Genomic DNA, 27,799 nt, shown 5'->3' on the forward strand with positions numbered 1-27,799 from the left:
CGCCGTGGAAGTGAGAATGCGGTCCTCTTCTGGCCTCTGGGAGGAAGGGTGGCACGGCTCGGATGACCAGTGGGTCAGAACAGTTGGGTCGCACTTGGTCCTTGTAGTTTAAATTTTAGGAAGCCCCGGCCTGAGGAGGAGGAAGGGCCATTCCCCTGCCAGCACTTCTCAGGTGCACTTGACAAGATGGCCTTTGTGACGTCGTGGGGGACAGTTTTGATCAGACGACAGTGTGAGGTGCTAAGTGCTTTCTTGCAGAGGTGGAGACTTGGGCTCAGAGAGAAGCCGAACCCGGGGACTCTGTGCGGTGGGCGTCCTGTGACGGCAGCGTCTTCCCGTAAAGTGATCACTCACCGCCTTGCCCTCCTTGTCGGGGGGTTCTGGCCCGACAGAAGGCCGGGGTGTGTGCACTCCATGTTTTCTTCTTGTGTTGAGTTTCTCTTACTGAGACTTCTACCTGCTTCGTGGAAGGTGTGACTTCCCCAGGAAAGGGCCGTAATCTAGTGACCCCATTCAGGCTTTGAGCCATGTTTACAAAGATGGCGGTGTCTGCCCCTCTGCCCCAGGGCACGTACCACTTCTCACGACCTCCTTCCCTCTGGCCTGTGAGCTTTTCGGTGGCAGGGATGGTCTGAGGAGCCAGGGGAGCCGGCACAGGCAAGACCCAGAGCAGGGACTGGTGGGTGCTGGCTGTCTTGTTCCCAGGCTCCAGTTCAAGCCCCTCTTTCTGCCATCTGTCACCTGAGTCAGGGGCGGGGCTCTCTCCATCAGGACCCCGAGTTCGCGGTCCAGTTTACCTTTACCTAAGGCGTCAGTCCCACCTGCCCTCTGTGAACTGTGTCGTAAACTTTGTTGGACTCGTGTGGATTTGGAGCAGAAGAAAATCCTGCTTCATGTTTCTCCCTGACGTGAGGAAGCTGAACTCTTTGTTATTGAAACAGAATCTAATATCAACAGATGGAATTTTATCTTAAATATAGAAAAAGAACAGTTTCTTTTTAAAATGTGACTCACCAGCTGTGGCCATTGTTTCCCTCTGTTATATAATTTCTCTGGGCAAATGACTAAAAATTGATATCACTTTTTCTTTAATTTTCATTTGATCTAATATTTGGAAACTAAAATGTTTGTTAGAAAGTATAATAATACAGTGGATGCCTGTACAGCCACCACCCACCTGATCACCAGCGTCTTGCGTATCCTGGGATTTCCTCCCATCCCGTCCCACCCCACCCCCTGCTCCTCCCTCTCCCTACGAGGTTTTCTCAAAAACAGGTCATCACAGTTAGCTTTGTGTTCCATATCCATTTCTCCCCTATGACTGAGGGTTGATTTAGACTATTTTCTTGAAAAACCAAATCAGTAAATGTTTTCAGAAGTAGTTTGCCCGATGCCCCTCCCCTGGGCATTTCTGGCTCCAAACAGGACAGAGCACAAAGCTTTAGACACAGATACAGGGGGAGGTCGGCCCCCGGGGGCTAATTCTTATACACTGTGGGGTCAGGAAGAGATACCAACCCATAGTATCAAGGGATCTGGCCTAAAAGGAGCAGCAGACGAGTGGAGGGGGAAGAGGATGGGGTGAGGAGGGAATGAAGAAGGTCGGGTCCAAGGGAGTCCATTCTATAAGAGGCCTAAAGTTTGATCTTTTCTCCAGTTTTGAACAAGCCACTGGAAATCAGATGTCTGAAGTTCTTCAGGTTAATTTTGGTTTTGCTCCTTTTCCTCTGAACACTGGAAGAGTCAGAAGGCCCGCTCTGCATGAATGCAGGCAAGTCCAAGTTCCTGGCTCTCCCTCACGGCACATCCCGTCCCTGTGAGGACGGGGACTTGCCGAGACTGAGATGATGTGAAATGAAACAGAATCCGCGAGCACCTCAAAGAGGCCCTGCTCGGAGCTTCTGCCGTTTCCAGCTTCTGCCGTTTCCAGGTTACTTGGGGTTGGGGGTTAGCAGACCTGGCTGCCCGTGATGTATTCTCTCCTCTAGGACCTCCGTTCACGGACCTGAGGCACACGGAAGGGAGAAGGGTAGATCCCGGTAAACACGGTTAACTGGGAAAGCTTGTACTCACAAAACTCTAGGTGATGGCACTTGAAATACAGTGATTGTATAAGGCTGTGAAGATACAGGCACGAAATTTAATGGAAGATGTAAATGGTTGTGCAAAACTTCTCCAAGTATTTTACCTCTGGGAAGAAAAGCTAGGTAATGCTGGCCCTGAAGTCTCCATCTTTTAACCTGAAAAAATGAATTTAAGAAATGAAGCCTGTGGTAAGTTCTGAAGGTGACATACAGAGACCGAGTAGAAGACGGAAGTTTTCCATTCTAGAGACCCGTATTTCTTCCTTGAGACATTTATTTACTCATTTATTGTTTTCATCACAGTTTTGTTAAGATGTAATCCATGTCCTCGACAATTCACCCGTGAAACTTGTGCGACTCAGTGGCCTTCGGCAGGCTCACAGAAGTGTGCGACCTTCTCCACAGTCCATCTCAGGACATGCTCGTCACGCCTAAAAGATATTCTTTGACTTTTGGCATCTGTGTTCTGTGCGAATGCTCGGCCCGTGCTCTAAGGCAGCAGTCTGCGCTGCAGGCCTCACCCCGCTGCGGTGCCTTCTTTAACCCTCAGAGGCACGGGTGAAATTTTACTTGAACAAGGATTGCTGAGGCTTACTTTTTTCGTTGTTTCTTAAGTTCAAAACCATGACATTCGGGCAGGGCTCTTAAACTGTGCTCCGGACCCCTCCGCCCTACAGAGCCCGTGGGGCCATGTGCGCTGGTGGCCTTTCCCACTTTCCTAACTGAGGTCTTAGGAGCCACCCTTGTTTTCCTTGCGCCTGGTCATATCTGATTTGCTTTAAATAAAGAATTCTTGAGCTTTAAAGGAAATTTGAGATTGCTACCAAGTCCAAACTCGTTCTGCTCGCCGCATGACAGGCTAGTAAATCAGGAGGAGGGGTGTTGGGGCAAAGAAGAACAATTTTAGCCAGCAGACCAAGCCGGGGGACTAAAGTCCTGGGAAACCATCTTCCTCAAGTCAGAATTCAGGCTCCTTTTATACTAAAAAGGGGAAGGGGAGGTGATTGTTGCAAACCTCTTCGTGTCGGAATCCTTTGTTCTTACAGCTGTCCACATGGGTCAGGTCAGGGTGTCCCTGTAAACCTCCAACAAGACAAGTGTTCTTTCGTTTCTTTTCTTTTCTTTTCTTTAACTTTTTATTGAAGTATAGTCAGTTAGAGTGTATCAATTTCTGGTGTACAGCAGAATGTCCCAGGCATACATATACATACACACACATATTGGTTTTTATATTCTTTTTCATTAAAGGTTATAATAAGAAATTGAATATAGTTCCCATTGCTGTACAAAAGAAATTTTTTTTTAATCTAAACAAATGTCATTTTCTATTCTGCAACTTTTTATCTCTGTATGAATGGGAAAATGTTATAACCTTAAAGGTCAGAACCTTGAGAATGGGCTCTCCTATGTGTTTCAAGCTCTAGGCAACATTCTTTTACAGAATGTGCAGAACCAGCACGGCTAAGCCCAGGAAACAGAGCCCAGGGTTAGAGCCAAAGGAACAGATCAAATATGGAGTCAGGTTTGTTCTTCCCTGTTACAAGAGGATTCAGTAAGATTTGAAATTCTGTTTCTGTTCTTAAGAACTTCAGTAGATAGTTGGGGGCCGTACTAGGGAAACAGGAAGTTAACTCCATACAAAGTTGCCAGAATGATTGTTCCGCGTGATCTCATTGTGGAAATTCTTTGTTTTCTGTGGATCTTCAAACAGAACTGAAATTCTGTCAAAAGATAAGAACAAATATGGGAAACTTCCTGAAAGTTTGGAAGACTGCTTAGAACTTGGTGTGGGTCTCCTGTGGTTTCTTGATGAAGTAACGGAACAAAGGTTTCCCGAGCGGGCTCTGTGCCTCCTTCTGACCAGCACGCTGTGCTCCTGGCGCTCGGTGAAAATAAGTAAGAGGAAAACAAAATGTTGGAACAAAGGGAGGAAATCTGTAAACATCAAGACAGCATGAAGCCTTGAGTTAGAACAACCTGAATTTGTCAAGTACCAAACCTGCCAGCCAAGTCTGAGAAGCAGTTTTTTTATTACAAAACAATTGGATAGGATTAAAGTAAGGGCTCTCATTTGGACGTAAAGCCAAGTCATGGGTGGTGCACACTATTTTTATAGGTAACACTGATTTTTAAGTTAATTTAGAGAAGAACATGATCACATAGACGGTAAACAGACTGTAAGTGCTTACCAATCAAGATAATTAACCTAAAAGCTAAATGAGTCAGTGAGAAAGGAAATGTCGCGGAAGGCACCCTGGGGATAAACGTTAGATTTGGCCTCATTTACAGTTGCTAATTGGGCTGCAGGGGCCACGTGAGGGAACAGGGTTAGAAGCTGAGCTGGTTCCGTTGTTGCAGAAAAAATGTGTTATAGCTCGGTTGTGACAGCAACCTGGATCCAGGAGAGAGACCAAGCGGCACTCGCAGAGTTGGAGAAGTCAAGTTCATTACACCAGCGAGCCCAGAGGAGTTAACACTCCAAGCTTTGGACCCCATCTGTACGTTTACACAGGCTTTTATAGGCTGCCAGTTTACACTTTGCAACATCATATGCAAATAAGGTATAATGAAAGTTGACTAATTAGGAATAAGCTTTGTAGAAATGGACCAATCAGGAGGGAGAGAAATAACCAATCAGAAGTGAGCTCCATGCAAATGAAGTACTACAAATGGACCAATCAGAAGTTAGGGAAATGAACCAATCAGGAGTGGAGGAAATAACCAATCAGGAGTGGAGGAAACAACCAATCAGGAGTGAGCTCAGGGAACCAATAGAATTTTAGGGGTAAGTAAGCCGTTTCAGAGGCAAAACGTGAGAGAGAGGCTCTGGGCCAGGGAGCTGGATGGTGCTGGCGGGAGGGTAGTGGCGGTGCCTGGGGGCCCTGCCTCACCGTGAGCCCTTTGTTTTAAAGGGGAGGCCTTAAAGCGGAGGGGTTAAGAGCCCGGCCTGGCCCAGCATTGGGTCGTGGCTCTGCTGCTTCATGGCTGGTTGACCGTGGAGCGTTTTCACCTCACAGGGTCCATGGCGACATCAGGAGGGGCGAGTCCGGAGCAAGGAGCCAGCTAGGACGGAAGCGTCCCGTTAAACCCCAGCCTCACTTCCCGATAAGCCCCGTGTCCCGCCCCAGGCACTGTGGCGTCCTGGTGAGTTGCCGCCGGGTCTTGGGCAGCTGTCAGACTGTGTGTCCGTTGAACTGTCCGAGTCCGAGTTTTGGTTAGAAAACGATGAAGGATGTGCTATAGGGATGTTATTTCATGTCCTCCTCCCTGCGGTCTGCTCAGCAGACACTGTCTCTGTTTTATATACGTTTTCCTCAGGGGTGTGAACACCGGCAAGGCCGAGGCCGCCGCCTGACTGGTCGCCGCCTTTGATCTGACAGCTGTCCTTCCCTGGTGTGGAGCAGGGAGTAGCCAGGGCCAGCTCCCCGTGGTCCTCCTCCAGGCCCAGGAGGACGCCTGCCCCCAGAGGGGCTGGGCTGTTTCCCGGGGCCGCCGTGGCGAGCACCACCCTGGGGGCCTCAGACACCTGTTCTCCGCAGACCTGGAGGGCCTGTCCCCAGCCTCCCCTAGCTTTGCAGACTTTGGTGTCCCTTGTCCTGCAGACCCATCACCCCAGCCTCCGGCTTTTTCCCACGTGGCACCTCCCTGGGTGCACATCTCTGGGCTCAAATTTCCCTTTTTATAAGGACACCAGTCATTTTCGAGTAGGGGCCTCATTTTTAACTTGAGTCCCTCTGTCAAGACTTCTCCAGGTTGAGTCACATTCTCAGTTATTGGGGGTGCCTTAACCTTGTTACCGTTTGTTCGCTTGAAGCAGGTTTGCAATACAATAGTCTGGGTTTTTCTCCGTGATTTTAAAAACTGTCTCTGCCATAATGTCTACTGTATGTTGTTATTTGACGTCTGGGGGGCCCCGTATTCCGTTGACTGCGTTGTCCCCTTGACTTGCTCGTGGGTTCCTGACGCCAGCGCTCACCGCGGTTGGGCTCCTCCTCCCATGTCTGTCACTGAAGAGGAGATTTCATGCTAATTCTTGGCAATCTCTGCCTCTAATCTAATCTCCCTAAATTTCCATGTTCCTTAAGTGGCCAAAGGGTCCTGTCAAAGGGAAAGCACCGCGTAACCATCCAACTCCCGCATCTCTTGTTGCTACACTGCCCCGCGGATTATTTATCACAGCGTCTTAACTCTTAAGAAAGGATGTTTCTTGGGAGCTGTGGTGTTTTGTCAGGAGCGCCTGGATGAGAGCTTTATTATGTTCACTTGAAATGTGTGTTCCGAACCCATGCTTTGGTTTGACAGCTTTATTGATATTTCAGTTTGAATAATCATTTATGTTTGAATATTTGGTTCTTCAGAGGTTTTGCCATTTAAAAAGTTGTGTACTTTTTCTAATCAGTGATTCACCAAGGGCTTTATCAGGCTTGGTGTCAGTGAACTTATAAACTTGTTCTTCTAACACACTTACAGTTGTGGCAGATATTCCCTTGGCTGGAAGGTTTCATAATTACATAGTGAAACGTTTAATGAAATGTTTTTTTGCTGTGGTGGTAACGTATAGACATACACCACCACAACCATCTGTTCATAAGTGTGCATATGTGATACATATATACATATTGGTGAGGTACGTGTGTAAGCCATGTAAACAAATGTGCTAACTTCTAAAAGTATCTCATTTTAAATGTAAATTTTATATAGTGAACTCATTAGTGAGCCCTAATAAACTGGAAAAGTGGGGTAAAATGGGAGAATGGCTCCATTTGTGTTTATCACATCCTTAGGGGCCTAAGTTATTAATGATTAGGAGCACTCCCTTAATAATTAGAAATACTAACACAAATAATGACATTTCTAATTGAAATACCAATTTTGACAAGCCCTTACTTATTTCCCTATTAAAACGGCTTCCTGAAAGTATCGCAGGAAGTTAATGAATTGCTTGTTAATTAATTGTGAACTTTTCTCCTCTAGTATCCAAGTGGAAAAAAACTGAAATATGATGTATTCAAATTACTCTGTACTAAACTGAACATTAGTGATAATGTAAGTATAATATATAGTAATGTCACACATAAGTGTGATAAGAATCTGTAACAGTCATAATGGAATTTGCTAATTTTGAATACTGACTTACTTTTTAAGTTCATTTTGTTCCTGAAAATTCAACTACTGAAATAATGTCTTGCCAGCAGTTTCTAACTAACCCAAGTGAAACTTTCCATGAAAACCTTAAACATTGTCAACCAACTAACCAATCAGCCTGTCTTTCCTTCTCTCATTTTGTAGCCTCTCAGCAAGTACCCTGCTGTGATGAACGACATCTCCTTCTGGCTACCTCCTGAGAATTACACCGAGAACGATTTCTACGACTTGGTCCGAACAATTGGAGGAGATTTGGTGGAAAAGGTTGATCTCATAGACAAGTTTGAACATCCAAAGTGAGTAAAAAAAACTTTCTGATTTTATCCCCTTTTGTCTCGACGTGGCAAATGGCATATGGAAATATATATAATACAGTTTTGCTGAAACCCAGTGCACAGGAGACAAATGTCTTCTGAATTTATAGTGAAGATACAGCGTATCAGAAAACTCTTTCTATATCGGTACTTTCTGAAAGTCTTTCTAAAGTGCATTTTTAATCTTTCCTGCCTTGTAAACAAAGTACGTAAAGCAGAAGGTTTTAAAGACCTTGGAGTTTCTCAGTATTGTTTTGGGAAGTGATTTCTTGCCGTGTCACATTCCAGGCACCAAGGAAATGAAGCAGAAAGAGCAGTGTGTGGAGGAAAAGCTGTTTTATTAGTCTCTCAGTGAATATTTATTAAGTGCTTACCACTTGCTGAGGCCTGTTTTACGTCCCAGGAATTAAGTGTGTTCCAAACAAACTTGGCTCTGCCTTCTCTGAGGGTTTACAGTCTTGTGGGAGAAGCAAATATGAAGTAAATAACTGCACAGATTTTTGGTGAGTGCTGTGAGGGGAAAAAACATGGGTCATAATCAAAACACTGAGTTTGGTCAAGGAGTCAGGGGAAAACCTCTTTGAGAAAGTGAGGGAAGGGGAAGGAGCATTCTAGAACGTGCATGTGAACCCTGGGGGGCGTGTCATATGTGACTTCAGGAGGGGCAGAGAACACGGCAGCTCAAGGAGCTGGGGCAGTGGGTGAGAGGCGGTGGGAAGAGACGTGGATGCGGGGTCAGGCAAGAACCAGGGCTTGCAACGTCTAAGACTGGGAACGGTACCCTGATTGCAGTCAGAACAGGGGACCATCGTGCGCCCCGACCATCTGGAAGCTTGCTCAAGGACTTAGGGAAACAATATTCCCTGAGCTCTTGCATGTGCAAAGCTGTTTATCTGTTTATACTTAAATGACAGTGTTCTTGGGTATAAAATCCTTGGCTTGCCCATTTTTTTAGTAAGGATCTTGTAAGTGTTGCTCAATTGTCTTCTCAGGTTTAACTTGAAATAAAGAAATCTGAGGCCAGACTCCACCTTTTTCCTTTTCTCCCTAAAAGATTCTTTATCTTAACAATTTAATGACTGTGTCAGCATCCATCTCAGTGTTGACTGGTCTCCCTGGTGAGTGTATTGTTGCCTCTCACCAGATTTGGCTCTGCCTGGGTCTTAGGGAAGTTTTCTTGAATCATATCTGTTAGGATTTCTTCTGAACCCTCCTTCAGGGATCCAGACATGCATGACCAGCACCTCCTTTGATCCTCTCTGCCTGCTGTTTTCTCTCTCGTGTTTTAAACTCTTTCTCTCCACTTCGTTCTGAGGGTTTTCCTGGTCAGTACCGTCTCTGTCCCCCCAGGTCCTCTGTGGTCGCTTCTGACGCCTGTCCCATTTCCATCTTCAGTTACTTTGCTTTTCCCCCTTTTCTGAGTTCTTCAGGCTCACGTTTCAGTTCTCCTGTTTTCTCCCTGCCTCTTCCTGGAGTCATTTCTGCTTTGTGATTTTTCCTTCTTAGAGGAATCGCTTCATTTGGTTTTTAAAAGTCACTGCAGAATATTTGGCTAGAAATTTCACATGATCAATGGCAGGATTTTTCTGTGACTTCCCTGTTAGTAAGTTTTTCTGCCACTTTCCATATTTTTTTCCCTGTATTTTAGTAGCTGCATCAGTGGTGTATATATAGATGCCTTTCTGTCACTCGTATTTGAAGGCATTGCGTTTTCTGAATCAGCGTTTGCACAAGGCCGAGGGCCGAGGTCGGGGCTGGCGTGGTGGGAGGGGCCAGGCAGTCATTCAGGCTAGTTGTTTTCACAACTGTAAGGCGTTTTTCCCTCCACTGCCGAAAACCGATCTTCCTTTAAGTACGGCTCATTCATCTCTTGGATTCTTTGCGTGGGTCTGCCTCCCCCCCAGACCTGCCCTTGTTACACACAGATTTACCTCTGTGCAGGCCCATTTCAACGCTTGGCGGTGACGCAGGCTTTGCACCTGAGAGTGTAAGCCCGGCTGCGGGGAAGACATTCGTGCTCGTGCTTGCTGAGCTCCGCCGCTCTGTTCCTACTTTTCACTCCCTCCCGTTTGGCTTCTACTTGACTTCAGCTGCTTTGGCAGATTTTAAATATATTTTGGAGCTTACAGACAGTATTTGTCTGCTGACGTTACAGAAAATAGACTATATCATTTGCCGGGGTCCCTGGCACGGGGGAGGTCCTGCCTGGAGCGTGGACCTGTCTTCCTAGGAGGCAGGGATTGCCGTAAGGTTCCTGTGGCAGAGATTGCTAGTCATCACTCAATATACAACCTCCCACTGTAAAAATAAAATAGTCTTGTTTTTATCTCAGTAACTTACCAACCAACTAAGAGTGTACACTTCTGAGCTTCCAGAGCAGCAAAGTGTATCTCTGTGGCCAAGTTTAGCCAGTGATTTATAAGCAGACATTTTTAGTGGTATTTCCAGAAGTTTCCTTAAAAGCTGGACTGAGGCTGTCCTTTTCCCTTTTTGCTGCCTGGAAGTGGATGTAGTGGCTGGTGCCTGGGCAGCCATTCTGGACCACGGTGTGACCTTGGCAATGGAAGCTGTGTGGTGGGAGCAACAGCATCAGAGTTGCCTGAGTCTCTTAACACTAGGGTCGATTCAGTCCTGGACTTTGATGTGAGAAGGAAGTATCTTGTTTAAGCTGATATTTTTCAGATTCTTATCAGTACAAACCTTGCTTTTATAGGCCTGAGGAAAGGACCTAGTTGAGGGAAAGAATGCGTTATTTAGTAAACATGGCCCTCTGTGTACTGGCTCTCGGGGAACAGCTAGGGCGGGGTGGCAGGCTTTTTCTGTTGGGATCAGATGGCGAATATTTTTGACTTTGTGGCCCCCATGGTCTTGGTCACATCTCCCCAGTTCTGCCGTGATGGATGCAGCCACAGACGAAGCAAAACTGAGTGAGTGTGGCTGTGTTCTAGTTGTGCGTTACTCACAGAAACAGGTGGCGGGCTGGATTTGGCCCATGGTTTGCGGGCCCGTGATATTGGTGGGAGCAGGGAGATACAGGTAATTTTTTAAAGGACCCCCTCTCACAGACTGTGAACCCCCCCCCCCGGGAGGTCTTTCCAGGAGCACCCTGTGTCCTCCTGTTCTCCTGTTAAGAGCCCCTGCCTCAGTGGAGAGGGTGTCGCTCAGTGGGTAGAGCGCGTGTGTGCCCGGTGTGCACGAGGTCCTGCGTTTAGTCTGCAGTACCTCCATTTTAAAAAAAAAAAAAGAGCCCCTGACTCAAGTGGTGGCAAGGGACCCTGTGCTCGTCAGTGCAAACCTCAACCTCAAGATTTATTTCCTTCTCTGAACATGTAAGTCAGGTATTTCCGGGTAGTCCAGAAGGGCTCTGCCCCCTTCTTTGCCTCACATCAGAAACTGTGAAAAATACTGGGACAGAGTGAAGGACAGAGGCTTGTCTCTGAATAAACAAGTTGTTGGACAAATGAGGTGTTATTTTTTGAACGAGAACAGATCCCAAGATGTTTCAGGGGGAAACTGCTGAGCAGAAGCCTAATTTCAAAATGTTAGACGAGTGAGCAGTTTTTTTTCTTGATTACAAGTAGCAGTTTGAGTCCTGAAGGAGGATCGGTGTTTCAGGTTTGAAGAAGGTGATGTTTTGTTCCAGTTCATCCCCCAGAACCTTCTCCCAGGGGCAACCTTTTCCACTTTATGTGCACCAGTATTTTTAGAGTCCTGAAATTTCATGTCACAGAAAATGTAACAGTGATTGCCTCTGGGGAGAGGAGAGCTGGCGTCACAGGGTGTGCTCTGATACCTTTGGAATATTGCACCACATGCATGTACTGAATAATGAGAAAACTTCAGAAAATAAATTACGTAAGTCAACATGAGAACCTGGTGGGAAGAGTGTAGCCCAGTGGTGGAGTGCGTGCTTAGTGTGCACAGGTCCTCGGTTCAATCCCCAGTACCTCCAGTATGAAAAAAAGTAAGGAAGGAAGGGAGGAAGGAAGGAAGAAACCTAATTACTTCCCTCCCCCCCAAAAAAACCCCCAAATTTTTTTAAAAAGAACCTAGACATCATTTTTTGATACATTCATGAGTACGCTGATCACTTTAGTCTCTAAGTCTGTGCAACTTCAGGAATTGTGGTGTGCGCTGTTTATCGCCTCCTCTAGAGCAGTTGCTCACGCTGGTTCTCAGCCCTGGGTTGGAGAAAGAGCAGAGCCGAGGGAGAGGAAGCCGTGGTCTTCACCTGCCCCCCCTTCGTCGGGGGTGCTGCTCAGCTATTCCTGAGCCGTGGAGATGGGCTCTGACGTGCCCTGGACTTGGGTGGAACCAGCTTGGCTTGAGCCGAGGGCAGAGCTTCTGGAAAGTTAGAGTGCAGGGATTTAAGAGAAGTATTTGATTGCAAAGAAGAAGGGGTCGGTGGTGAGAAATGTCTCAGGTGTCTGCGGCAGGGGCTGGCTGGAGATGTCCCCAGGTGTCCTCTAGTTGTCCCCAGACCAGTTTTGCTTCGGGATTCACACCATGGTCCCAGGGCCACCGCTCGCTCTGCCACGTCCTGTGGTGCAGTCATGGACCCGGTTTCCTGAGCCTGTGGGCGGTGGGTCAGGGTCTGGTGGGGGAGGGCTGAGGGGAGCAGGCCGAGCTCCGGACACCAGCCCCAAGTCTCCGCCCTCTGCCGCCCTTTATCTTCCTAGCAGCTGGTTCTTTGTGGTAATTTTTAAAAATTCAGCAGAAGTTGTGCTAGAGCACTTGCCATCATTTGTAACAGAATTCTGAGAGGGGCCGCAGCATGAGGGCCTGGCCCTGCCTCTGAGTGGGTGCGGGGCGCACGTCACGCGCTCACAGCTCCTCCCGGACCAGTGGGGGCACAGTGCGGATGCGGCAGTTCGGGTCTTGTCCTCCCCCCATCCCTCCAGCCTTTCCTGGCCTTCCTTCTTTTCCTGGGGTGTTGATATGGCCTTGCTGTGTCAAATTGCATCCAGCAACAGTGCCAACACGTAGAACATCTGAAGTAGGAAAGGGTGGAGGTGCGCCCGGCATCTCATCTCCCGAACACGACAGCTCTGACTGTCATCACATTTTCCCCCAAGCTCGGCTTCTTCCACGTGTGCATCAGGTGGCACCTCCTGCATGCAGAGGCTGGTAGACGCTCTGTGTATCACCCCCTTGGCCTAGGGCAGGGCTTTCCAACTTCTGCTCTACTGATGTTTGGGGCCAGGTAATTCTTTGCTCTGGGAACTGTCCTGGGCACAAGATGCTTAGCAGCTCAGCTTACTGGGTACCAGTAGCATGTCCGGCCCCACCCCCTTATGACAGCAAGAATGTCTGAAGACACAGTCAAACGCCTGTTAGTTGGCCAAATTGGCCCTAGTCGAGAACCACTGGGACATGGGTTAATGGAGAATGTTTTCTTATGAAAAAAGCTTCTTAAAATGGTGCTTGATTTCTGTGTTACGACCAGTGAGGTGAAGAGAGAGAACCTCACACGGGGGGAGGGGTTTGCTCCACCGGAGCTCCTGGCGGTTCCACGGATCACACCTGCTGAAGCGCGGGAAAGCCGGGCGGGCCGGACAGGCTGCAGGGGGACGAGGAGCGCGGCGGCTCTGACCTCTCTGTCCCCGTCGCTCTGTGTCTACCCAGTCGCGACTTCTCTGTTCCATTTTGTTTCTCACACTCTCTCTGCCCACCGTCCCACCAGGTAGTGTCTGTGATTCCTGTATCTTGCAGAGTTCCGAATGCCCTGCCCAGCCCGGGGTCTGCGCAGCCCTCAGACTCCAGCTCGAGCACCGGCTGCAAGCCCCCCGCCCAGTTCTGACCCCCTCCACAGAGGAGTCTGGTCAGTTCAGCTCAGCTGCTCTCGCCCAAGCGGAGATCACTGAGCAGCCGGCCAACCGGCTCCCTGGAGTCGGACGCCCACCCACAGTCTGATTAGCCGCATGGGCCAGGTGGACAGGCCTCTCACCTTGCTTCACAAGGGAGGAGGGTTACTGTGTACACAGAGCTTTATGTTTTCTTTAACCTGGACTCAGTAGCTTCTGACTCAGGCACCACCATTTCTAGACTTCCTTGAACCTCACACAAGGGGCAGGCTGTAAAGAAATTTACCAATTAATTCTTGAGTGCCTGTGTTACAGGAAACATTGGCTTAATTGGGGGCACAAGGGAAGATCCCAGTTTTTATGGAGCCAAGAAACACAGGAAGAGTGAACTTAGCAATAAAAGGCACGAGGTGACAATACGCTTGGTCAAGCCTAATGAAGGCTGCCTGGTTTCTTGCACGTAATTGATGCTCAGTAAACTGTCATTGACCCAGAATGAGAGGCATGTGTCTAGGGCTGTAGATTCAGAGGAAAGAGGCCATCGGCCTGGAGAGATTCACCAGGGAGACAGGATGGCAGGCTCTGTGTGTCCGCCTCCCTCCTGACACCCTGTGACTGGCACATACCCTAGTCTTGATTCTAAGTGACGTGAGTGAGCCCTCTTTCGTAGAAACCCTCAGTTTCTGTAAAAACAACTCTGGGTTGTTGGACTCTTGTTGTCAGGACAGAGTCACAGTGGTCGCTTCAAGACAAAGGGGATGTATGTCAGGAAACACCTGAATGAGAGCTGGAAAGCCCCTCGGAACTGAGGCAGGTCCAAGGCCGTCTGCATCTGGGGGCCTCTGGCTCTGTCCCCCTCCTCGGTCCTCCAGCCAGTGCCCCCCCCCCCCAGTTACACACACGTTCACGTCTCTGCCCCTTTCTGCCTTGACTGCAGTGTTCTCCTGCCAGTCTCTCCGTTGTCCCAGGACAGATTCTGGAAGGAACCAGCCTAACTGGCCGAGCGAACTGTCGTCACCCAGGATGGGCAGAGCCCTTGGCACCAGGCCACTTCCTGGGGTTCTAGGGGGTCTGGAAGAGCCACTGTTGGTTCAGGAACTCAGTGCTGGCCAGTCAGGGGCCACCGTAGACAGCCCGGCCCGCCCTCCTGGCAAGAAGCCAGAGGCTGAACATCTTCAGCCAAGTGGGCCCACTGGGCAGTTTTCAGAACAAACGTGAGCGCCGCCTTCCTGGTCCCCATCCTCGTGTCAGGCCCTGTACCTCCTCCTGCCCGTGGGCTCAGTCCTGTCTTTTATTCTCCATTTGCACTTAAACCTCTCCAGGCTGCTCCACTTGATGGAACTCACTGGGGGGTCCAGTGCACGGTGGCGCCCCTCCACCTTCCCTCAGTGCCTTAATTGGATGCTTAGTTAATCCTCTTTCATTCCTTAGAGGCACTGTTTTCAGACGGCTGGAAATAGCTTACGGCATTGGAGGGAGAGGCAGTGTAGTCCAGCAGGAAGAGCTCGGGGTTCAGAGCCAGAAGCCATGGGTCGATTCCTGACTCTCCACGTCCTGGGTGTCTGGTGTTGGGGTACTCTGAGCCTCCGTTTCCTCAGCTGCCATCTCTACCACTGTTATCTTTAAGTGGCAGCTGCAAAAATAAGATGGGCCTGTATATGTGAAACGCTTTGAAAATCACAGAATTCTAAAAAAAAAAATTGCTTGGTATTAGAGGATGAATCAATAACTCTCACAGTCAGCCTATCTTGGTTTTTGTTTCTGTTTTTGTTTTTTTAAATAAAGAATGACCTCAGTGTAGCTAGTAGTCTTGGGTTTGGCAGTCAAATGCAGTGACGAGGGAGCCCTGATCCTAGGTGGAAACAGAATGAGACCACACAGAAAACTGTCACTCTGAGGTATAGTCCGTCACAATGTGTCCATCTCTGGTGTCCGGTGCAATCATGCATATACATATATACTTACGTTCATTTTCATGTTCTTTTTCATTAAAGGGTCCACATTATGACTGACTGTACTTCAGCTTAAAAATTTAAAAAATAAATATAAATAAAATAAGCTGTCACTCTGAAATGACACACAGTCTCCCTACAACTTGAGGAGGCAATTTTTAATCAAGACAGAAAATTAAAATACTTTTTCCCGTGGGGTGGATGCTGGCCAGCAGGGCTCCGTAGTCAGGGCGACCATGCTCTGGGTTGTCTGCTGGCAAAGTGCAGTGAGCAGTGGCAGGTGGCCTGGTGCCACTGGTTTGCAGATCACTCCCTGGTCTTGTTTTTGAGCCAGAGCCAAGTTAAGTGCAGTTAGCGGAACTTAGAGACTGGCCAGCCAGGAAGAGCCAGCTTCAGCTGGTCTTCAGAGGTGATGTCCCCTTGAAATTGACAGCTCACAGTACCAAGGAGACGGCCGGAGGCGGCGGGGCCGGCTTAGAACTCTCCTGGCTTCTTGCCCTTCCTTCACTTTTACTGCAGCAATGGTGGCAGGAGTGTAAGAACGTCTACTGTCGCGGCTCAGACAGCCCAGAAAGCAGTTCTAAGATAGCTATTTTTAACCTAATATTTCTTTTCCCTGTTCCTTCGCTCCTCTTCTCCTTAAAGCCTTCTTTTTAAAGCAGCCCACGAGGGGTACATTTTATCGCTAACACAGAGCAGCCCCGCCGGCCAGCAGCGTGAGACACATTAAAACACAATTAGTTCCGTCCCTGACCTCCCCGTCCCCTCCCTGTCCCCCATCACTATGTACTGAGGGATTCTACTGGATTACCTTCAGCAGGGCCCCAAGGAGCAGGTCTGTGCAGAACAGGGAGGCAGCAGGCGCTGCTGGGTGAGGCGAGGCTGGGCGGGGGGCCGGGCACTCCGTGGGCTGCGTCCCTGTGACCTGCTGCGTCCCAGCCCACCTTTGTGGAACTGAAAACCAGCCAGGAAGCTGCTCTCTCCCCATTCATTCTCGAGTAGCAGTTCTCAGGGGGTTCTCTGGCTGTGTCTCCGCTTGGCATCCTGGGCACCTTTCTGTGATGTGGAGACGGAATGCTCTTTCCAAGATGCAAGGTGGGAGAACTTCACAACCCTCAGTGTCACCCTGTCCCACCCCCAGCAGCACTGATCAGAGTAAAGCAAGTGACAGTGTGCCCCAAGGGCGGCCCATCAGGGGCAGCAAGTCTCAGATTTGTTGGCAGAAATGGGATGGGGAGGGGCAGCCCCACCCCATCATTTGGGACAATTATGAGAAAGGCTTTCAATCATTTGGGGTCTTTAAAGTTGTTATCTGTGTTCACAAGACCACTTCTTAACACTGGCTGCCACCCATATAGATGCCCAGAGCCAGCGGGGAGAGGCAGCCTTCCCCCACCCACCCCACTGCCCGTCCCCTCATCTGTCACCTCATGCTTCACACCCCAAAGAGGCTTTGCCCCAAATGTACCACGCCCCTCACGGTCAGTGATGCTGTCGTGGTGACCAAGAGACTCACAAATCCAAATATGGCCCTGACACTGCACGACCGCAAAACTGTACATAGCATCACCACACAGTTGTCCTCATGGGCGGTTTTGGAGCTGGGTCTCTAAAATGGGCCTTCTAAGGAAGTCCCAGGTGCGGACAGGTCAGACTGTATGGTCACTCTTCAAAAATTCAGATTTCTGAGCAGAGACGCCCTGGCGCTGTGAGCGTCCGTCAAGCCCTGGGCCTTGAGCTTTCTACTGTATTTGGATTATAGAACATAGTAGCTACTCGATTAAAAATGTTTATGCATGAATGGTAAAGAGCAAGAAAGAACGTCCATTCTGTCATGTTTCCCAGGATATAACCAACATCCCTTTTCTGTGTAGACCAAAAAGACACCCCAGTTGGTAGCATTTTCTGGTTGAGTGACCAGAACTCTTTCCTGTCGATATGATGGTTTCTTACGGGAGAGAAAAGCAGGGTGAGGACTGCTACTCAGGAACAGGAGTCAGGTTGCAGTGAGCTGGGTTCTGAGTGAACTGCTGGTTTAAAAATAGTGTGGGTTGGACCAAATGTTCAGACAGAGAAAAGGAAGGAAAGAAAAAGAGGGGAAAGTGCTTTTCAGAAGGTTGGTCGTATCCTATATAAAATGTGTTTTAAAGCTCTGAGTTCCCAGGATCAGGAACCTGGGGGGTCGGAAGGAAGCAAATTACTCATGGTTTCCTAGGAAACCCTTTTCTGATTGGAAGAGGAGCGATCACAAGGCTGGATAGAAATTCAGGCAGTCACATGTGATGTGTTTATGTGGATGCTTGTTTGCCACAAGATGAGGAGCTAGGGAAGTTACAGGAGGAAGGTAACGTAAGCGGAAGGAGATTGCTGTCTGCAGACGGAAGGCAGAGAAACTTCAGATCTCCTGATCGTGGAGTTTGCAGACCGCTGTGCACTGAAGCCGTCCTGTCGAGAGGAACAGGCGTGGGGGACCCGACGTGGCTGTCGGCCCCGCTTTCTGGAGGCAGCTTTGGCTGGGCTGCACACACAGGGCTGATGGGGGAGCGTCCACACTGGTCCATTGGGTCTTGCCCCTCCGCCCCGTTGGTTGGCCCAGGGTGAGCACCTAACAAAGCTGGGCTAATTGGCCTCTTCTTGGTAATATTTGGGTGAAAAACACAAGAGCTTAAGCTCTAAGTGAGCTTCCTGGGACCCACCCCTGGCCATGTTTCCCACGGTGGGGAGGACGGGGGAGCAGAGAGAGAAGCAAGCGGCAGAGTGGAGTGAGAGATGGAGAGAGTGCTGGGGGTTGCGTACCCCCCCCCACCGCCCTGTGCGGGCTCCGCTGCGCTGGCCCCTCCCACAGTCCTTCCCCGACTCCCCCCACCAGTGTTAATTCCCCTGTCGTCTCAGCTCTTCACGTGGGTTTCCATCACTTAGAGACCAGATGGGTTCCAGTGACTCTGGGCAGTGGAAGAGGGCAAAGAGGGAGAGGAAACAGGCTGAAGCCATCAGCTTCCTTGTCCAAGAACTTGGAGCAGCCCACAGGTGTGCTGCGGCTGGCCCTGGGGCTCCAGAGGTTTCTATTCAGTGCAGGTTTTAAATGGAGCCAGAGTAGCTAAAAATTAATGCTCTCAGTGTGATGCATCCATCCCAGTGAACACGCATTGAGCGCTTGATGCGGGGGAGGTCCTGGGCTGTCTGTGGTATTCGTGGTCAGGAGGTATAACGACGACTGTTAAAAATGAGCTCTCGTCCTCAAGGAGCCCCCAGTCTTGACAGGAGGTTGGTGCGCGGAGATACCTGCTATCGCTGGGCAAAGGGCCTTAGACGAGAGAGGCCCCGCCATGGTGTCAAAGAGGGGCAGTCTCTTGCTTTGCCTTAAATGCTCAAGAAACTTTTCCAGATCACAGTCCAGCTGAATCTTGAAAGGCAGACAGGAGTTAGATAGGGACAGGGCAAGGCAGAGCAGGCAGCCTGCACGGAGGCAGGAGGACAGAGATGGGAGAGGAGTTCAGTGCAGTGAGCCTGGTGGTGGGTGGGGGTGGGACAAGCCGAGAGTCTGAAAGGGGCCAGATCGTACAGGTCTCATGTTCCCTTCCAAAAACATGGGCTCACCTGTAGAGCACATGGGGCATCATCGAGCTGCTTCACCTGTTGGCAGTTTATGAATGATGCTCTGTCTTGCCCGTGGAGACCAGGAGTAAGGTTGGCAGCAGGAAAGGATGTCTGCTTGGTCCAAGTGAGAGGAGGTGAGTCTGCACCCAGACGTGGCAGGAAGGAGCCTTGATGGAGAAGATATGTAGGGATTAAGATCCATGGGAAAGGTGCGGGAGAGAGGCTGGAGGAATGACAACTCCAGAGCCTGCATGTGGTGACGGAGAGGACGGCGTGGATACAGAGGTAGGGAGGGGGCAGGGAGAGCAGCGCTTCGGCAGGGGTCACTTGATGACTTTGCACTTCTTGAGCTCAGGTGGGGCGCACAGGAAAGTCGACCTGAGAGCTCATGAGATGGGGGCGGGGATTAGAACACGTATTTGGCAGCTGGAGCACCAGACGTGCCCGAGACCCCAGTAAGTGTCCAGAACGGGAGAAGAGGCAGATGTGGAGAGGGCCCCAGGGAAGACTCAGGGAACAGAAGAGACAGTGAGTTGAAGGGACTCAGCAGGGTGACCCAAGACGCCGAGGTCTGGGCGCAGCGGCTGGGATAGAAGCCGCAGGAGGGCCAGCCTCGCCGAGGCGCCGCGATGGAGCCCGGTCGCTGGTGCGCCGCGGCCACGTGGGTTTGGCCCTTGGAAGGTCTTCAATAGCAAGTTCAGTTGTAGAAGATATTTTGGATAATCAATTTCTTCACCTTCCACTGCCCCTGTCCAACTTTCACTTATATTTATTCCACAAATGTTAGTAATTAGAGGATACATGAATTATGGACAGATAGCTAGGGCTGAGTTGTTCTGGAGCAAACAGAACGTCCCGACTCTGGCAACCAGGCAGACTTGCCTCTTGGGGGCCGTGTGACTGGTGATCTTCCCTCCGAGTAAACGCTGTAGGGAGGCTGCGCCTTTCCGCCACTTCCCTGTTTTTGTGTTCCCTCCTGTATAGTCAAGGGGTGGAACAAGGCAGCTGAAGGAGCTCGCCCAGGCCCCCTGTGCGGAGCAGGAGTTGTGCAGACGTGGTGCTGAGAGAGCAGCTCCCTGCTGCGGGGGCCCCCTTAGGACGAGCCTCACTGGGTCCGCCTCCTAGGGCGGAGCCAGTGCATTCAGCTCAAGAAAGGATGTGGCCTAATAATTAAGACCTGGAAATATGAGTAGAATTTAAAATTTGAACAATACTTTGATCAGCATTTCTTAAAACAGCACGTGGAGAAAAATCTCCTTAAGATCACACACGCATCCCGCTGGTTTTGTGTGGCTACCAGGGCAGGGTCACCTCCTCCAGAGCCCGAGACCCCTGGGAACGGAGCGCAATACCGGACAGTGAACGCGCAGGTCTTGAAATCGGACCTGACCTCCACTCACCTCTCAGCCCAGAAACAGGCTTCCCAGAGCGTGAGGAAGAGCGCCAGGAAGGAAGTGTGAGGGACACGTTGCAGGGAAAGCAGAGGAGAGTCGATTATATTTAGAACGTTGTTTTTTAACCTCGATTGAATCAGTGAATACCTGCCCATTGAGCGTCTCCGTTTCAGGATTCCTGCTGCAAGGGAGCCTGCTTAAATATGAGTCCCCAGTGCTGGTATCTCATGTCTGGTACAGGAACGTACCCGGCAATATTACACAGATCAGACTCTGGAGAAGCCTCGGCTGAACAGAAGCTATTCTTAGCGTTGTTTAAGTAAAGGAGATCAACACAGCTATTCAAGATGGAAAAATCCTAATAGCACGACATCAAAATTCAAGGACCCTCCAACCTTCAAAGCAGAGCTGTTTCAAGTGTTTCTCAGGAAGCGAAACAAATGTGTCTTAGAGATTTCAGCGGGGCCCCCAGGCTACTGGTACCCACTCCTCCACACCCTACGCCCTGGGTGGAGCCCCCCCCCCACCTCTGCATCACCTGAGGTCTTGGATGCCGCGCTGCCCTGCAGGTGCCTTTGCTTGGCCACTGGCTGGACCAAGTGCAGGTTGAAATTGGCCTCTATAACAGGACCCAACTTGGACATCTATGTATCGAAATCATGCTATTTGACGATTTTAAATTAGACTTTGACTTGGTTTCCTGTGTAGCGCAGTACAGCTCATGCTGTAAAGTAAAAACGGCAGGGCAGTTACTGTTCTCGTAACTGCAAATTTGTTTAATTAAAATTACATTCGATCGTGCTGACACACTTCTAAGTAATTGTGAAAAAGAGCTCTGATGGTACGCAGCCTTGAGTGGCTAATAATTGTACTTAAAAGGAGGTTTTAGTTCCATGTTGTCAGTAAACGTGAACGTTAAAGTTTGAGTAAAACAATATCAATAATTTTAAACCTTTGTATTTGTTTATCACTTGGGCCTTTGCATTGTTTTTTTCTTTGTTTTACTTTTTTTATTGAGTTATAGTCATTTTACAATGTGTCAAATTCCAGTGTAGAGCACAATTTTTCAGTTATACATGAACATACATATATTCATTGTCACATTTTTTTCACTATGAGCTACCGCAAGATCTTGTATATATTTCCCTGTGCTCTACAGTATAGTCTTGTTTATCTATTCTACATTTTGCATTGTTTTTAAAACCAGTTTCTCACCCGATCTCCCAATGAAAACAGGGAAATGATATTTGTTAAAATGTCCGATGGGAGTGTTCCATGGAAAAACAGATGTAAACAATCCACAGCAGGTGTGAGGGGTCCCGGCCTCACGGGCATTACTGCATCTCAACTCTGAATCCGGAGACTTTCAGACTCAGGGATGAATGACAAAGTTGGAAGGCCCTCTCCCAACTTGTATTTTTTACTGCGGTGAGATTCACCCGATAAAGTTAGCCATTTTCCAATGAGCAATTCAGTGGCATTTAGTAGATTCGCAGTCTTGTGCAGCCATCATCTCTGTCGAGTTACCTAGTTCCAAGACATTTTCATCACCCCAAAGAAACCCCGAACCCATTACACAGTTCCCTCCCATTCACATCTCGAGCCCCAGCCCCTGGCGGCCACCAGTCTGCATCCCGTCTCTAGGGATGTCCCTATTCTGGACACTTCAGACACTGTGTGACCTGTTGTATCTGGCTTCTTTCACTTAGCATAATGTTCCTGAGTTTTATCTACATTTTAGCGTGTGTCGATCCTTTATGGCCCTTTATGGCTTGTTCTCTGTTGTATGTGACACTACGGTTGCTTATTCATTCATCCTTCAGTAGACACAAGTTGCGTCCACCTTGCGGCTACTGTGAATAATGCCGCTGGGAGCATGTGTGTAGAAGTATTTATTCGAGTCCCTGTTCTCAGTTCTTTTGGGTGCACACCTAGAGTTAGAATTGCAGCGTCGTTTGGTGATTCTGTGTTTACCTTTCTGAGGACCTGCCATACCGTTTTCCACGATGGCTACATCAGTTCTCACTCCCAGCAGCAGCGTGTGAGGGTTTCAGTTTCCCTACATCCTTTCCAGCGCTCCTCCCTCCCTTCCTCCCCCTCTCCCTCCCTCCCTCCCTCCTTCCTTCCTTCCTCCGGGTTTCGATTTGTTTTTCCTTAGTGACTAAACGATCTTTTCATGTACTTCTTGGCCATCTGTAAATCTTCTTTGGAAAAATATATATTCAAGTCCTTTGACAGCTATTTAATTGGATTGTTTGATTTTTTTTTTTTTTGGTGTTGAGCTGTAAGAGTTCTTTATATATTCTGGTTTCTAGACCCTTTTTGCTGCAAACTTTTTATTGCCTCCAAACCTTTTGAAGCTTAAAAATTATTTCCTTCTTTCCTTTCTTCCTTCTTTTCTTTTTTTACATAGTGAAAGTACTGGATTTTGATTTTGAAAGTAATGGATCTTTATTTTAGGAAAGGAATGCTTAGGGAAGAGAATTTAAATTCCCCACAGTTCTTCCACTCAGAGATAAGCATTCTTCTGTCCTTTTTTCCACTCTTTTTTAAAAATATGTAGGATAAGCATGCATATGTTTGTATTCAGAGAATTCTGCTTTCATCATGTATTCCTTTAAGTTTTAATGCTTTTTTTGACATAGAAAAGTCACATTTATTTACATATACCTACCAGAGCATGTTGTTTCACTAATTAGTGAAAGGCATCTTTCCATATATTTGTTAATCTTTTGTGTTTCTCTCTTAATGTTCAAATGCTTGCTTTGCCTACTTTTTCTATTGGGGTTTTATAAAGGATAAAATATCTGGTTATCAGCTTTTATTAATCTATTTATATACCAGGAATACTAGTCCATTTTCTGTTAAAGTTGTTACAAATTCTTTTCCAATTTTTACCTGCCCTCTATTATTCTGTTTGGAACATAGAGATGTTATTATCTTTTTTTTTTCTTTTTGGTATTGTTACATGAAACATTTTTTTATTCTTTTCATATAAAAAGTCCTTATCCATCAAAGGATCATATAAATATTTACTTACATCTTTTTTCCTAGGTTGTTTATTAAAATTTTTATTCCTTGTTCCCTCTGGAATGTGTCATGTGTTGTGAGATGAGAGAATCAAACTTTTTTTTTTTCCCTGAGCAGATAACCATCTTTCCTGACGTCATTTATAAGTTTGGTAATTTGCAGTAAATGAGTCTGTCACCAAAGACATGAAACCAGTAATTTTAAAAGACACTTTAAACACTGGCTTGTATATGAACTGGATCATCTGTGGCTTAGTTTTCGGGGGTCCCATTCTCACTGAGAGTAGTCCCGCGGTCCTTTCAGACCAGAGTGGCCCACGAGGTGGTCCCAGGTCCCTTCACCAGAGGCTGCCGTGTGGCAGAGGGAAGTGGGAAGGCCAGGCCCCGCATGCCTCCCTCCAGGCAGGCACTGCCTGTTCTGTTCTGTTTTGTTTCGTTTTTATTTTTGTTTTCTGGTCATTTTTTTCTTATTGTTTTATAAAAACTCTTTATATATTATAGATATTAGTTCTTAAACATGTTACAAATATCTTTATTAGCCTGTCATTCCTTGAGTGTCTTTTCCTCTATACAAAGGTTTTTCCTTTTCAGTTGGGCCGAGTCTGTTGATCTTTCCTCTTAGAGCTTCAGTTTTCTGTCTTATGTGGAAAAGTGCCAGGTGCCAGACGGTCCTTACATGGTCAGATTGATCCATCTCCTGAGATTGGGCCGTGGTTCCTGGAGCTCGGTTCACCTGCAGAGGCTGCGTGATATGGTTTTGTCATATCCTGGCTGATGTGTTACTGTGTCCTGGGAGGATGGAATGTGCCATCCCTGGGGCGGGGAGGCCTTCGCAGACTCGCAGCTCCAGCATTGGCCCTGGGCTCAGGTCCTGGCTTTGCCACCTGGCGACTGTGGGACTTCGAGCAAGTCGCTTTCTTTCTCTAAGTTTCTTTGACTTTAAAATGGACTTAGCATTAGACTCTATCTTAAAAGGTTATTTTGCAGTGCCTGGCACGTACGTATACAGTAAGTGTTAACTGCTGTTGGTGGTGACGGTAAGACCCTAGTGGTGAGTTTCTTCTGGAAGAAACTAATTGTAACAGAATGTTGGCGCTGACCACACGCCAGGAACAGCAGTTCCCAGTCAGAAAGCTTTGTGCATCCTGTTTACCGTAGTTACGCTCATTGTTGTTTCCTCAAGGTCTAACCGTTTTGGATAGAAGGGGAGAAAAGAAGGCTGAGGATGTGGTGAAGGAAGAAAAGTGTGATGGGGTTTAAGACCCGAGAAAGGAATTGTTTCCACACCTTAAGGAAAGGTTGCGATATACTTTTTTTTTTTTTTGAGCACAGTGAGTGCTTTAGGACGTAGTGGCCCGATATTGCTGATGGAGGAAGTGGGAAGAAATGACAGGACTGGAATTTGCAGCCGGAACACCGGTTTGCAGGGCAGTGTTGGATGAGGCCTCCGTTCTGGGCAGGACTTGCATCCTTGTTTTCAAGGTTTTGATTCCAGCCAGACGTCTCCCCTGTAGGGTCTAAATTCCCCCAGGGACCCTGCAGCAGACAGCCGGTACTTTGTATTCCGATTTGGGATTCAGTGAGCAGCTGATCTGATGCTGTGCTCGAATACCAAAGAGCTGCTGTCAGTGTTCGTGAAATGAGGGGTATCTGTCATTTTTAAGATATGACACTCTTTTGCCATCATCTGTTGGTGTTTTCAAACCTATCTTATGGTAAAATAATTTCCGAAGAGGACCTCTTTTAAAATAGCACTGTTACACTCATTTGCAAAAAGCAATTGGGTTTCTTTTTGTGTTTTAAAGAAGTGTGATGGGTTTCTTTGTTTTTTCATTCATTTTCATCAGCATGTCTGTTTGGAGATGTCTAACGAGCATTCCAAAGTTCAAAATCATATGTGAAATGGTAACACTGGATGCAGCTGAGAAAGTGGCAACACTTAGAAGTAAGTCCAGAAATAAACAGCTCTGCTAGGAAGTGTCATTCATATGAGAGTGGGTTTGAGTTTGACTGTAGAGCCCCGAGCTTCTGCATCTAAGGCTTGAGCACATGACAGTGACCTTTTGGGGTGTCTCTCTGGCTCCCTGTGAGTTCCCCTTCTCTGAGAACTGCTCCTGTCTCCCAGTTCAGAGTGGTGAGCCCTGGCAGCCATCCCCACCCCCACTGCCAGCGGGCTGACGTGGATGGACGCTTGACCCACAGAGGGAATTCACAGTTGTGATAGAGGCCCCTTCCTTCCTGTGTGCCTTGAGAAGCAGAGGGGCAGAGCATGGCCGTCTGCAGAGGAGGGTTGGTGATGTTAAGAGGGAAACCGGGATGGAGCCCGGGGGCCGTCAGGTCCCTTACTCCTGTGCTTTCTTGGGCTGGAAGGCCTGCCTTGCCCTGGGACCCTCAAACCAGTTCCCCTTCCTGACTCTCTGACATAGGAGCTGCTGGTGCCAGGGCAGTGGGTCAGTGAGGTTCATAAACGTACATCCAAATATTTTTTTTAAGCGGAGCGATTGGATTTTTAAGTTTAACATGTGTTCTTCAGCCCCTGTGCAGCCACCGCCGAACCCCAGCGCCCAGTGTTTCACGGGGGTTATCCTGTACCCAGAAGCCGCGCCGTTCTTGGTGGTGGTTTGGAATTTGCGTATGAAATGTGATCACAGTTGTGCTGTGTGTTCCCGGAGACCTGGGCTCATCTGGGAATCAGCTCAGGTATATTCACAATATCTTCGGGGATTTTCAGGAGTGAAAATAGATTGATTCTTCTTGCTTTGGGTGGAGTGGACTGGGTCAGAGTTCATTGGACCATATGCACAAATAGCCCATAGGAGAGTCGTGGGAGCCTGGGAAAGTTCGCACTTAGCTGTAAGTCTGGAAACCAGACCTACCTTCCTCTCTTCTTTAAAAGACATTTGGTTCTTTATTTGCAAATCGAGGATGAAAGGGAGGCCAGTGTCAGTGAGGCCCTCGCAGTGTGGGGCTTTGCTAAAGCGTGCGTGCGTGTGGGGATTCCGCCGACTCACAAGTGGGTCCTTGAGAACCGGCGCATCACTCACGTGGTCGGCACCGCCCGCCGCTGCCTCGGGTGCAGGTGTCTGGTTAGGACAGGAGGTCTCTGAAGTCTCACCTGCTTCTTCCTCCTGTTTCTGAGCACAGCGCCCGAGGGCCACATACTTCTCTAAGGTAAGTTGTCTCTAGTCAACTCCAACCGTCTGGTGGGTTTCCAAATAATCCTTTTTTATTTAAAAAATCACACTCTGTTTTGCTGCTGTCTGCTTCACTTCTGGACTAAGTTTTTAAAGGTTATATCCTCAAGATAGTATTTAACTTTTTTGTGAGTGTACGTCTTTCAAGGGTCTTCTTCCTGTAATCCTACGGGGGCAGTTTAATGCATGTGTGTGAGTGTGTGTGTGTGTGTGTGTGCGCGTGTGTGTGTTCGCGCGCAGTCGCACGGGCTGGTACACCTGTTCTGTATGAGGTACTATAATGTGTACTGGTGCAGTGGGAGGACTGAGGCTCAGAGAGTCCAAGTCACTAGCCTGAGGTCACACAGCTGTTAAGTGGTCCGGGCAGGACGTAAAGGAGGCATGGAAGCTCTCACTTTGCTTCATGTCATGCAGAACAACCGAATCAAATCTGGGCGTCGGCGGTCGCCCCCAGTTGGAGCACCTGAAATTCTGTTTTTCCAGGTCAGTGTAATAGACTGAAGTCCTGGCGCGCTCACGTGGTAATTCACATCAGAGGTTTTGTGACCAGTGCGCCTGGAGACAGGCCAGCTTCTCTTCCTGTTGGGAGGAGCACCGTTAGGAGGATAAACAGCTCTTTCAGGAGATTGTCCTGGTTTTCAAAGCCCCATTCACTCCCCTTGGTGAGCCTCTCACTCAGGGCGGTGTGTCAGCCCAGCATCCAGAGCGGGAGGCACGCTAGCTGACTCTGTCCCCCAGGTGTCCCTGTAACCAGCTGTCTGCTGTATTTTACATGTCAACGGTCCAAGGACCGCACACCCCCAGGCTTTGTCCCCTGGATGCCTCGTGCAGGGAAGGAGACGTGGGACTGGTGGTGGCCCGGGAGCTGATGCAGGAGCTGCCACGTCTCCAGCATGGTTGTCCGTGAGCCACCACACACACCAGGCATGGGTTCCCCGGGGGCGGAGGGCTCACATCCGAAGGCCAGCCAGCCAGCACCTCCACGATGCAGCTCACATGGTTGTCCGTGAGCTACCACGCACACCAGGCGTGGGTTCCCCGGGGGCAGCGGGTTCACACCTGGAGGCCTCCCAGCCAGCACCTCCACGATGCAGCTCAGGGTTTAGGAAGCCTTCCAGGATGCCCCTCTGAGGAGAGTTGGTCACCTGTGCTGTGCACTGTACCTGCTGTCCGTCCATCCAAAAGCCACTGACATCTTACCGCACTTCGTGTTCTCGTGTCCCTCTCACTAGACTATACGCTCGAGGGTCGGAATTTCGACTTACTGATCTGTTATCCTCAGTGCT

The 27,799-nt window shown here is 48.6% G+C and overlaps 1 protein-coding gene and 1 long non-coding RNA gene across 12 annotated transcripts in view; one reads left to right on the forward strand and one right to left on the reverse strand.

The window, feature by feature from the left end:
• Positions 1 to 27,799, forward strand: part of FARS2 (phenylalanyl-tRNA synthetase 2, mitochondrial) — a 310,909-nt gene that overhangs the window by 193,664 nt on the left and 89,446 nt on the right. For 10 of the 11 annotated variants that reach the window (XR_004313368.1, XM_032462447.1, XM_032462440.1 and 7 more), the window contains one exon: positions 7,374 to 7,525. Coding sequence is in view for 9 of the 11 variants with exons in the window: in XM_032462447.1 (XP_032318338.1) it covers positions 7,374 to 7,525 (152 nt within the window). In the remaining 2 variants the exon portion in view is untranslated. Of the gene's footprint in view, positions 1 to 7,373; positions 7,526 to 27,799 lie in introns of those variants that run through there. The other variant, XR_004313369.1, reaches the window with a different exon arrangement.
• Positions 12,581 to 22,414, reverse strand: LOC116658174. Its single transcript, XR_004313373.1, has 3 exons — positions 22,305 to 22,414; positions 19,633 to 19,638; positions 12,581 to 12,591 (listed from the first exon to the last, which is right to left on the reverse strand). It is a non-coding gene; the product is annotated as an uncharacterized LOC116658174 (long non-coding RNA).

The sequence above is a fragment of the Camelus ferus genome, chromosome 20, assembly GCF_009834535.1.
Source record: "Camelus ferus isolate YT-003-E chromosome 20, BCGSAC_Cfer_1.0, whole genome shotgun sequence".
NCBI classification, from domain to species: domain Eukaryota; kingdom Metazoa; phylum Chordata; class Mammalia; order Artiodactyla; family Camelidae; genus Camelus; species Camelus ferus.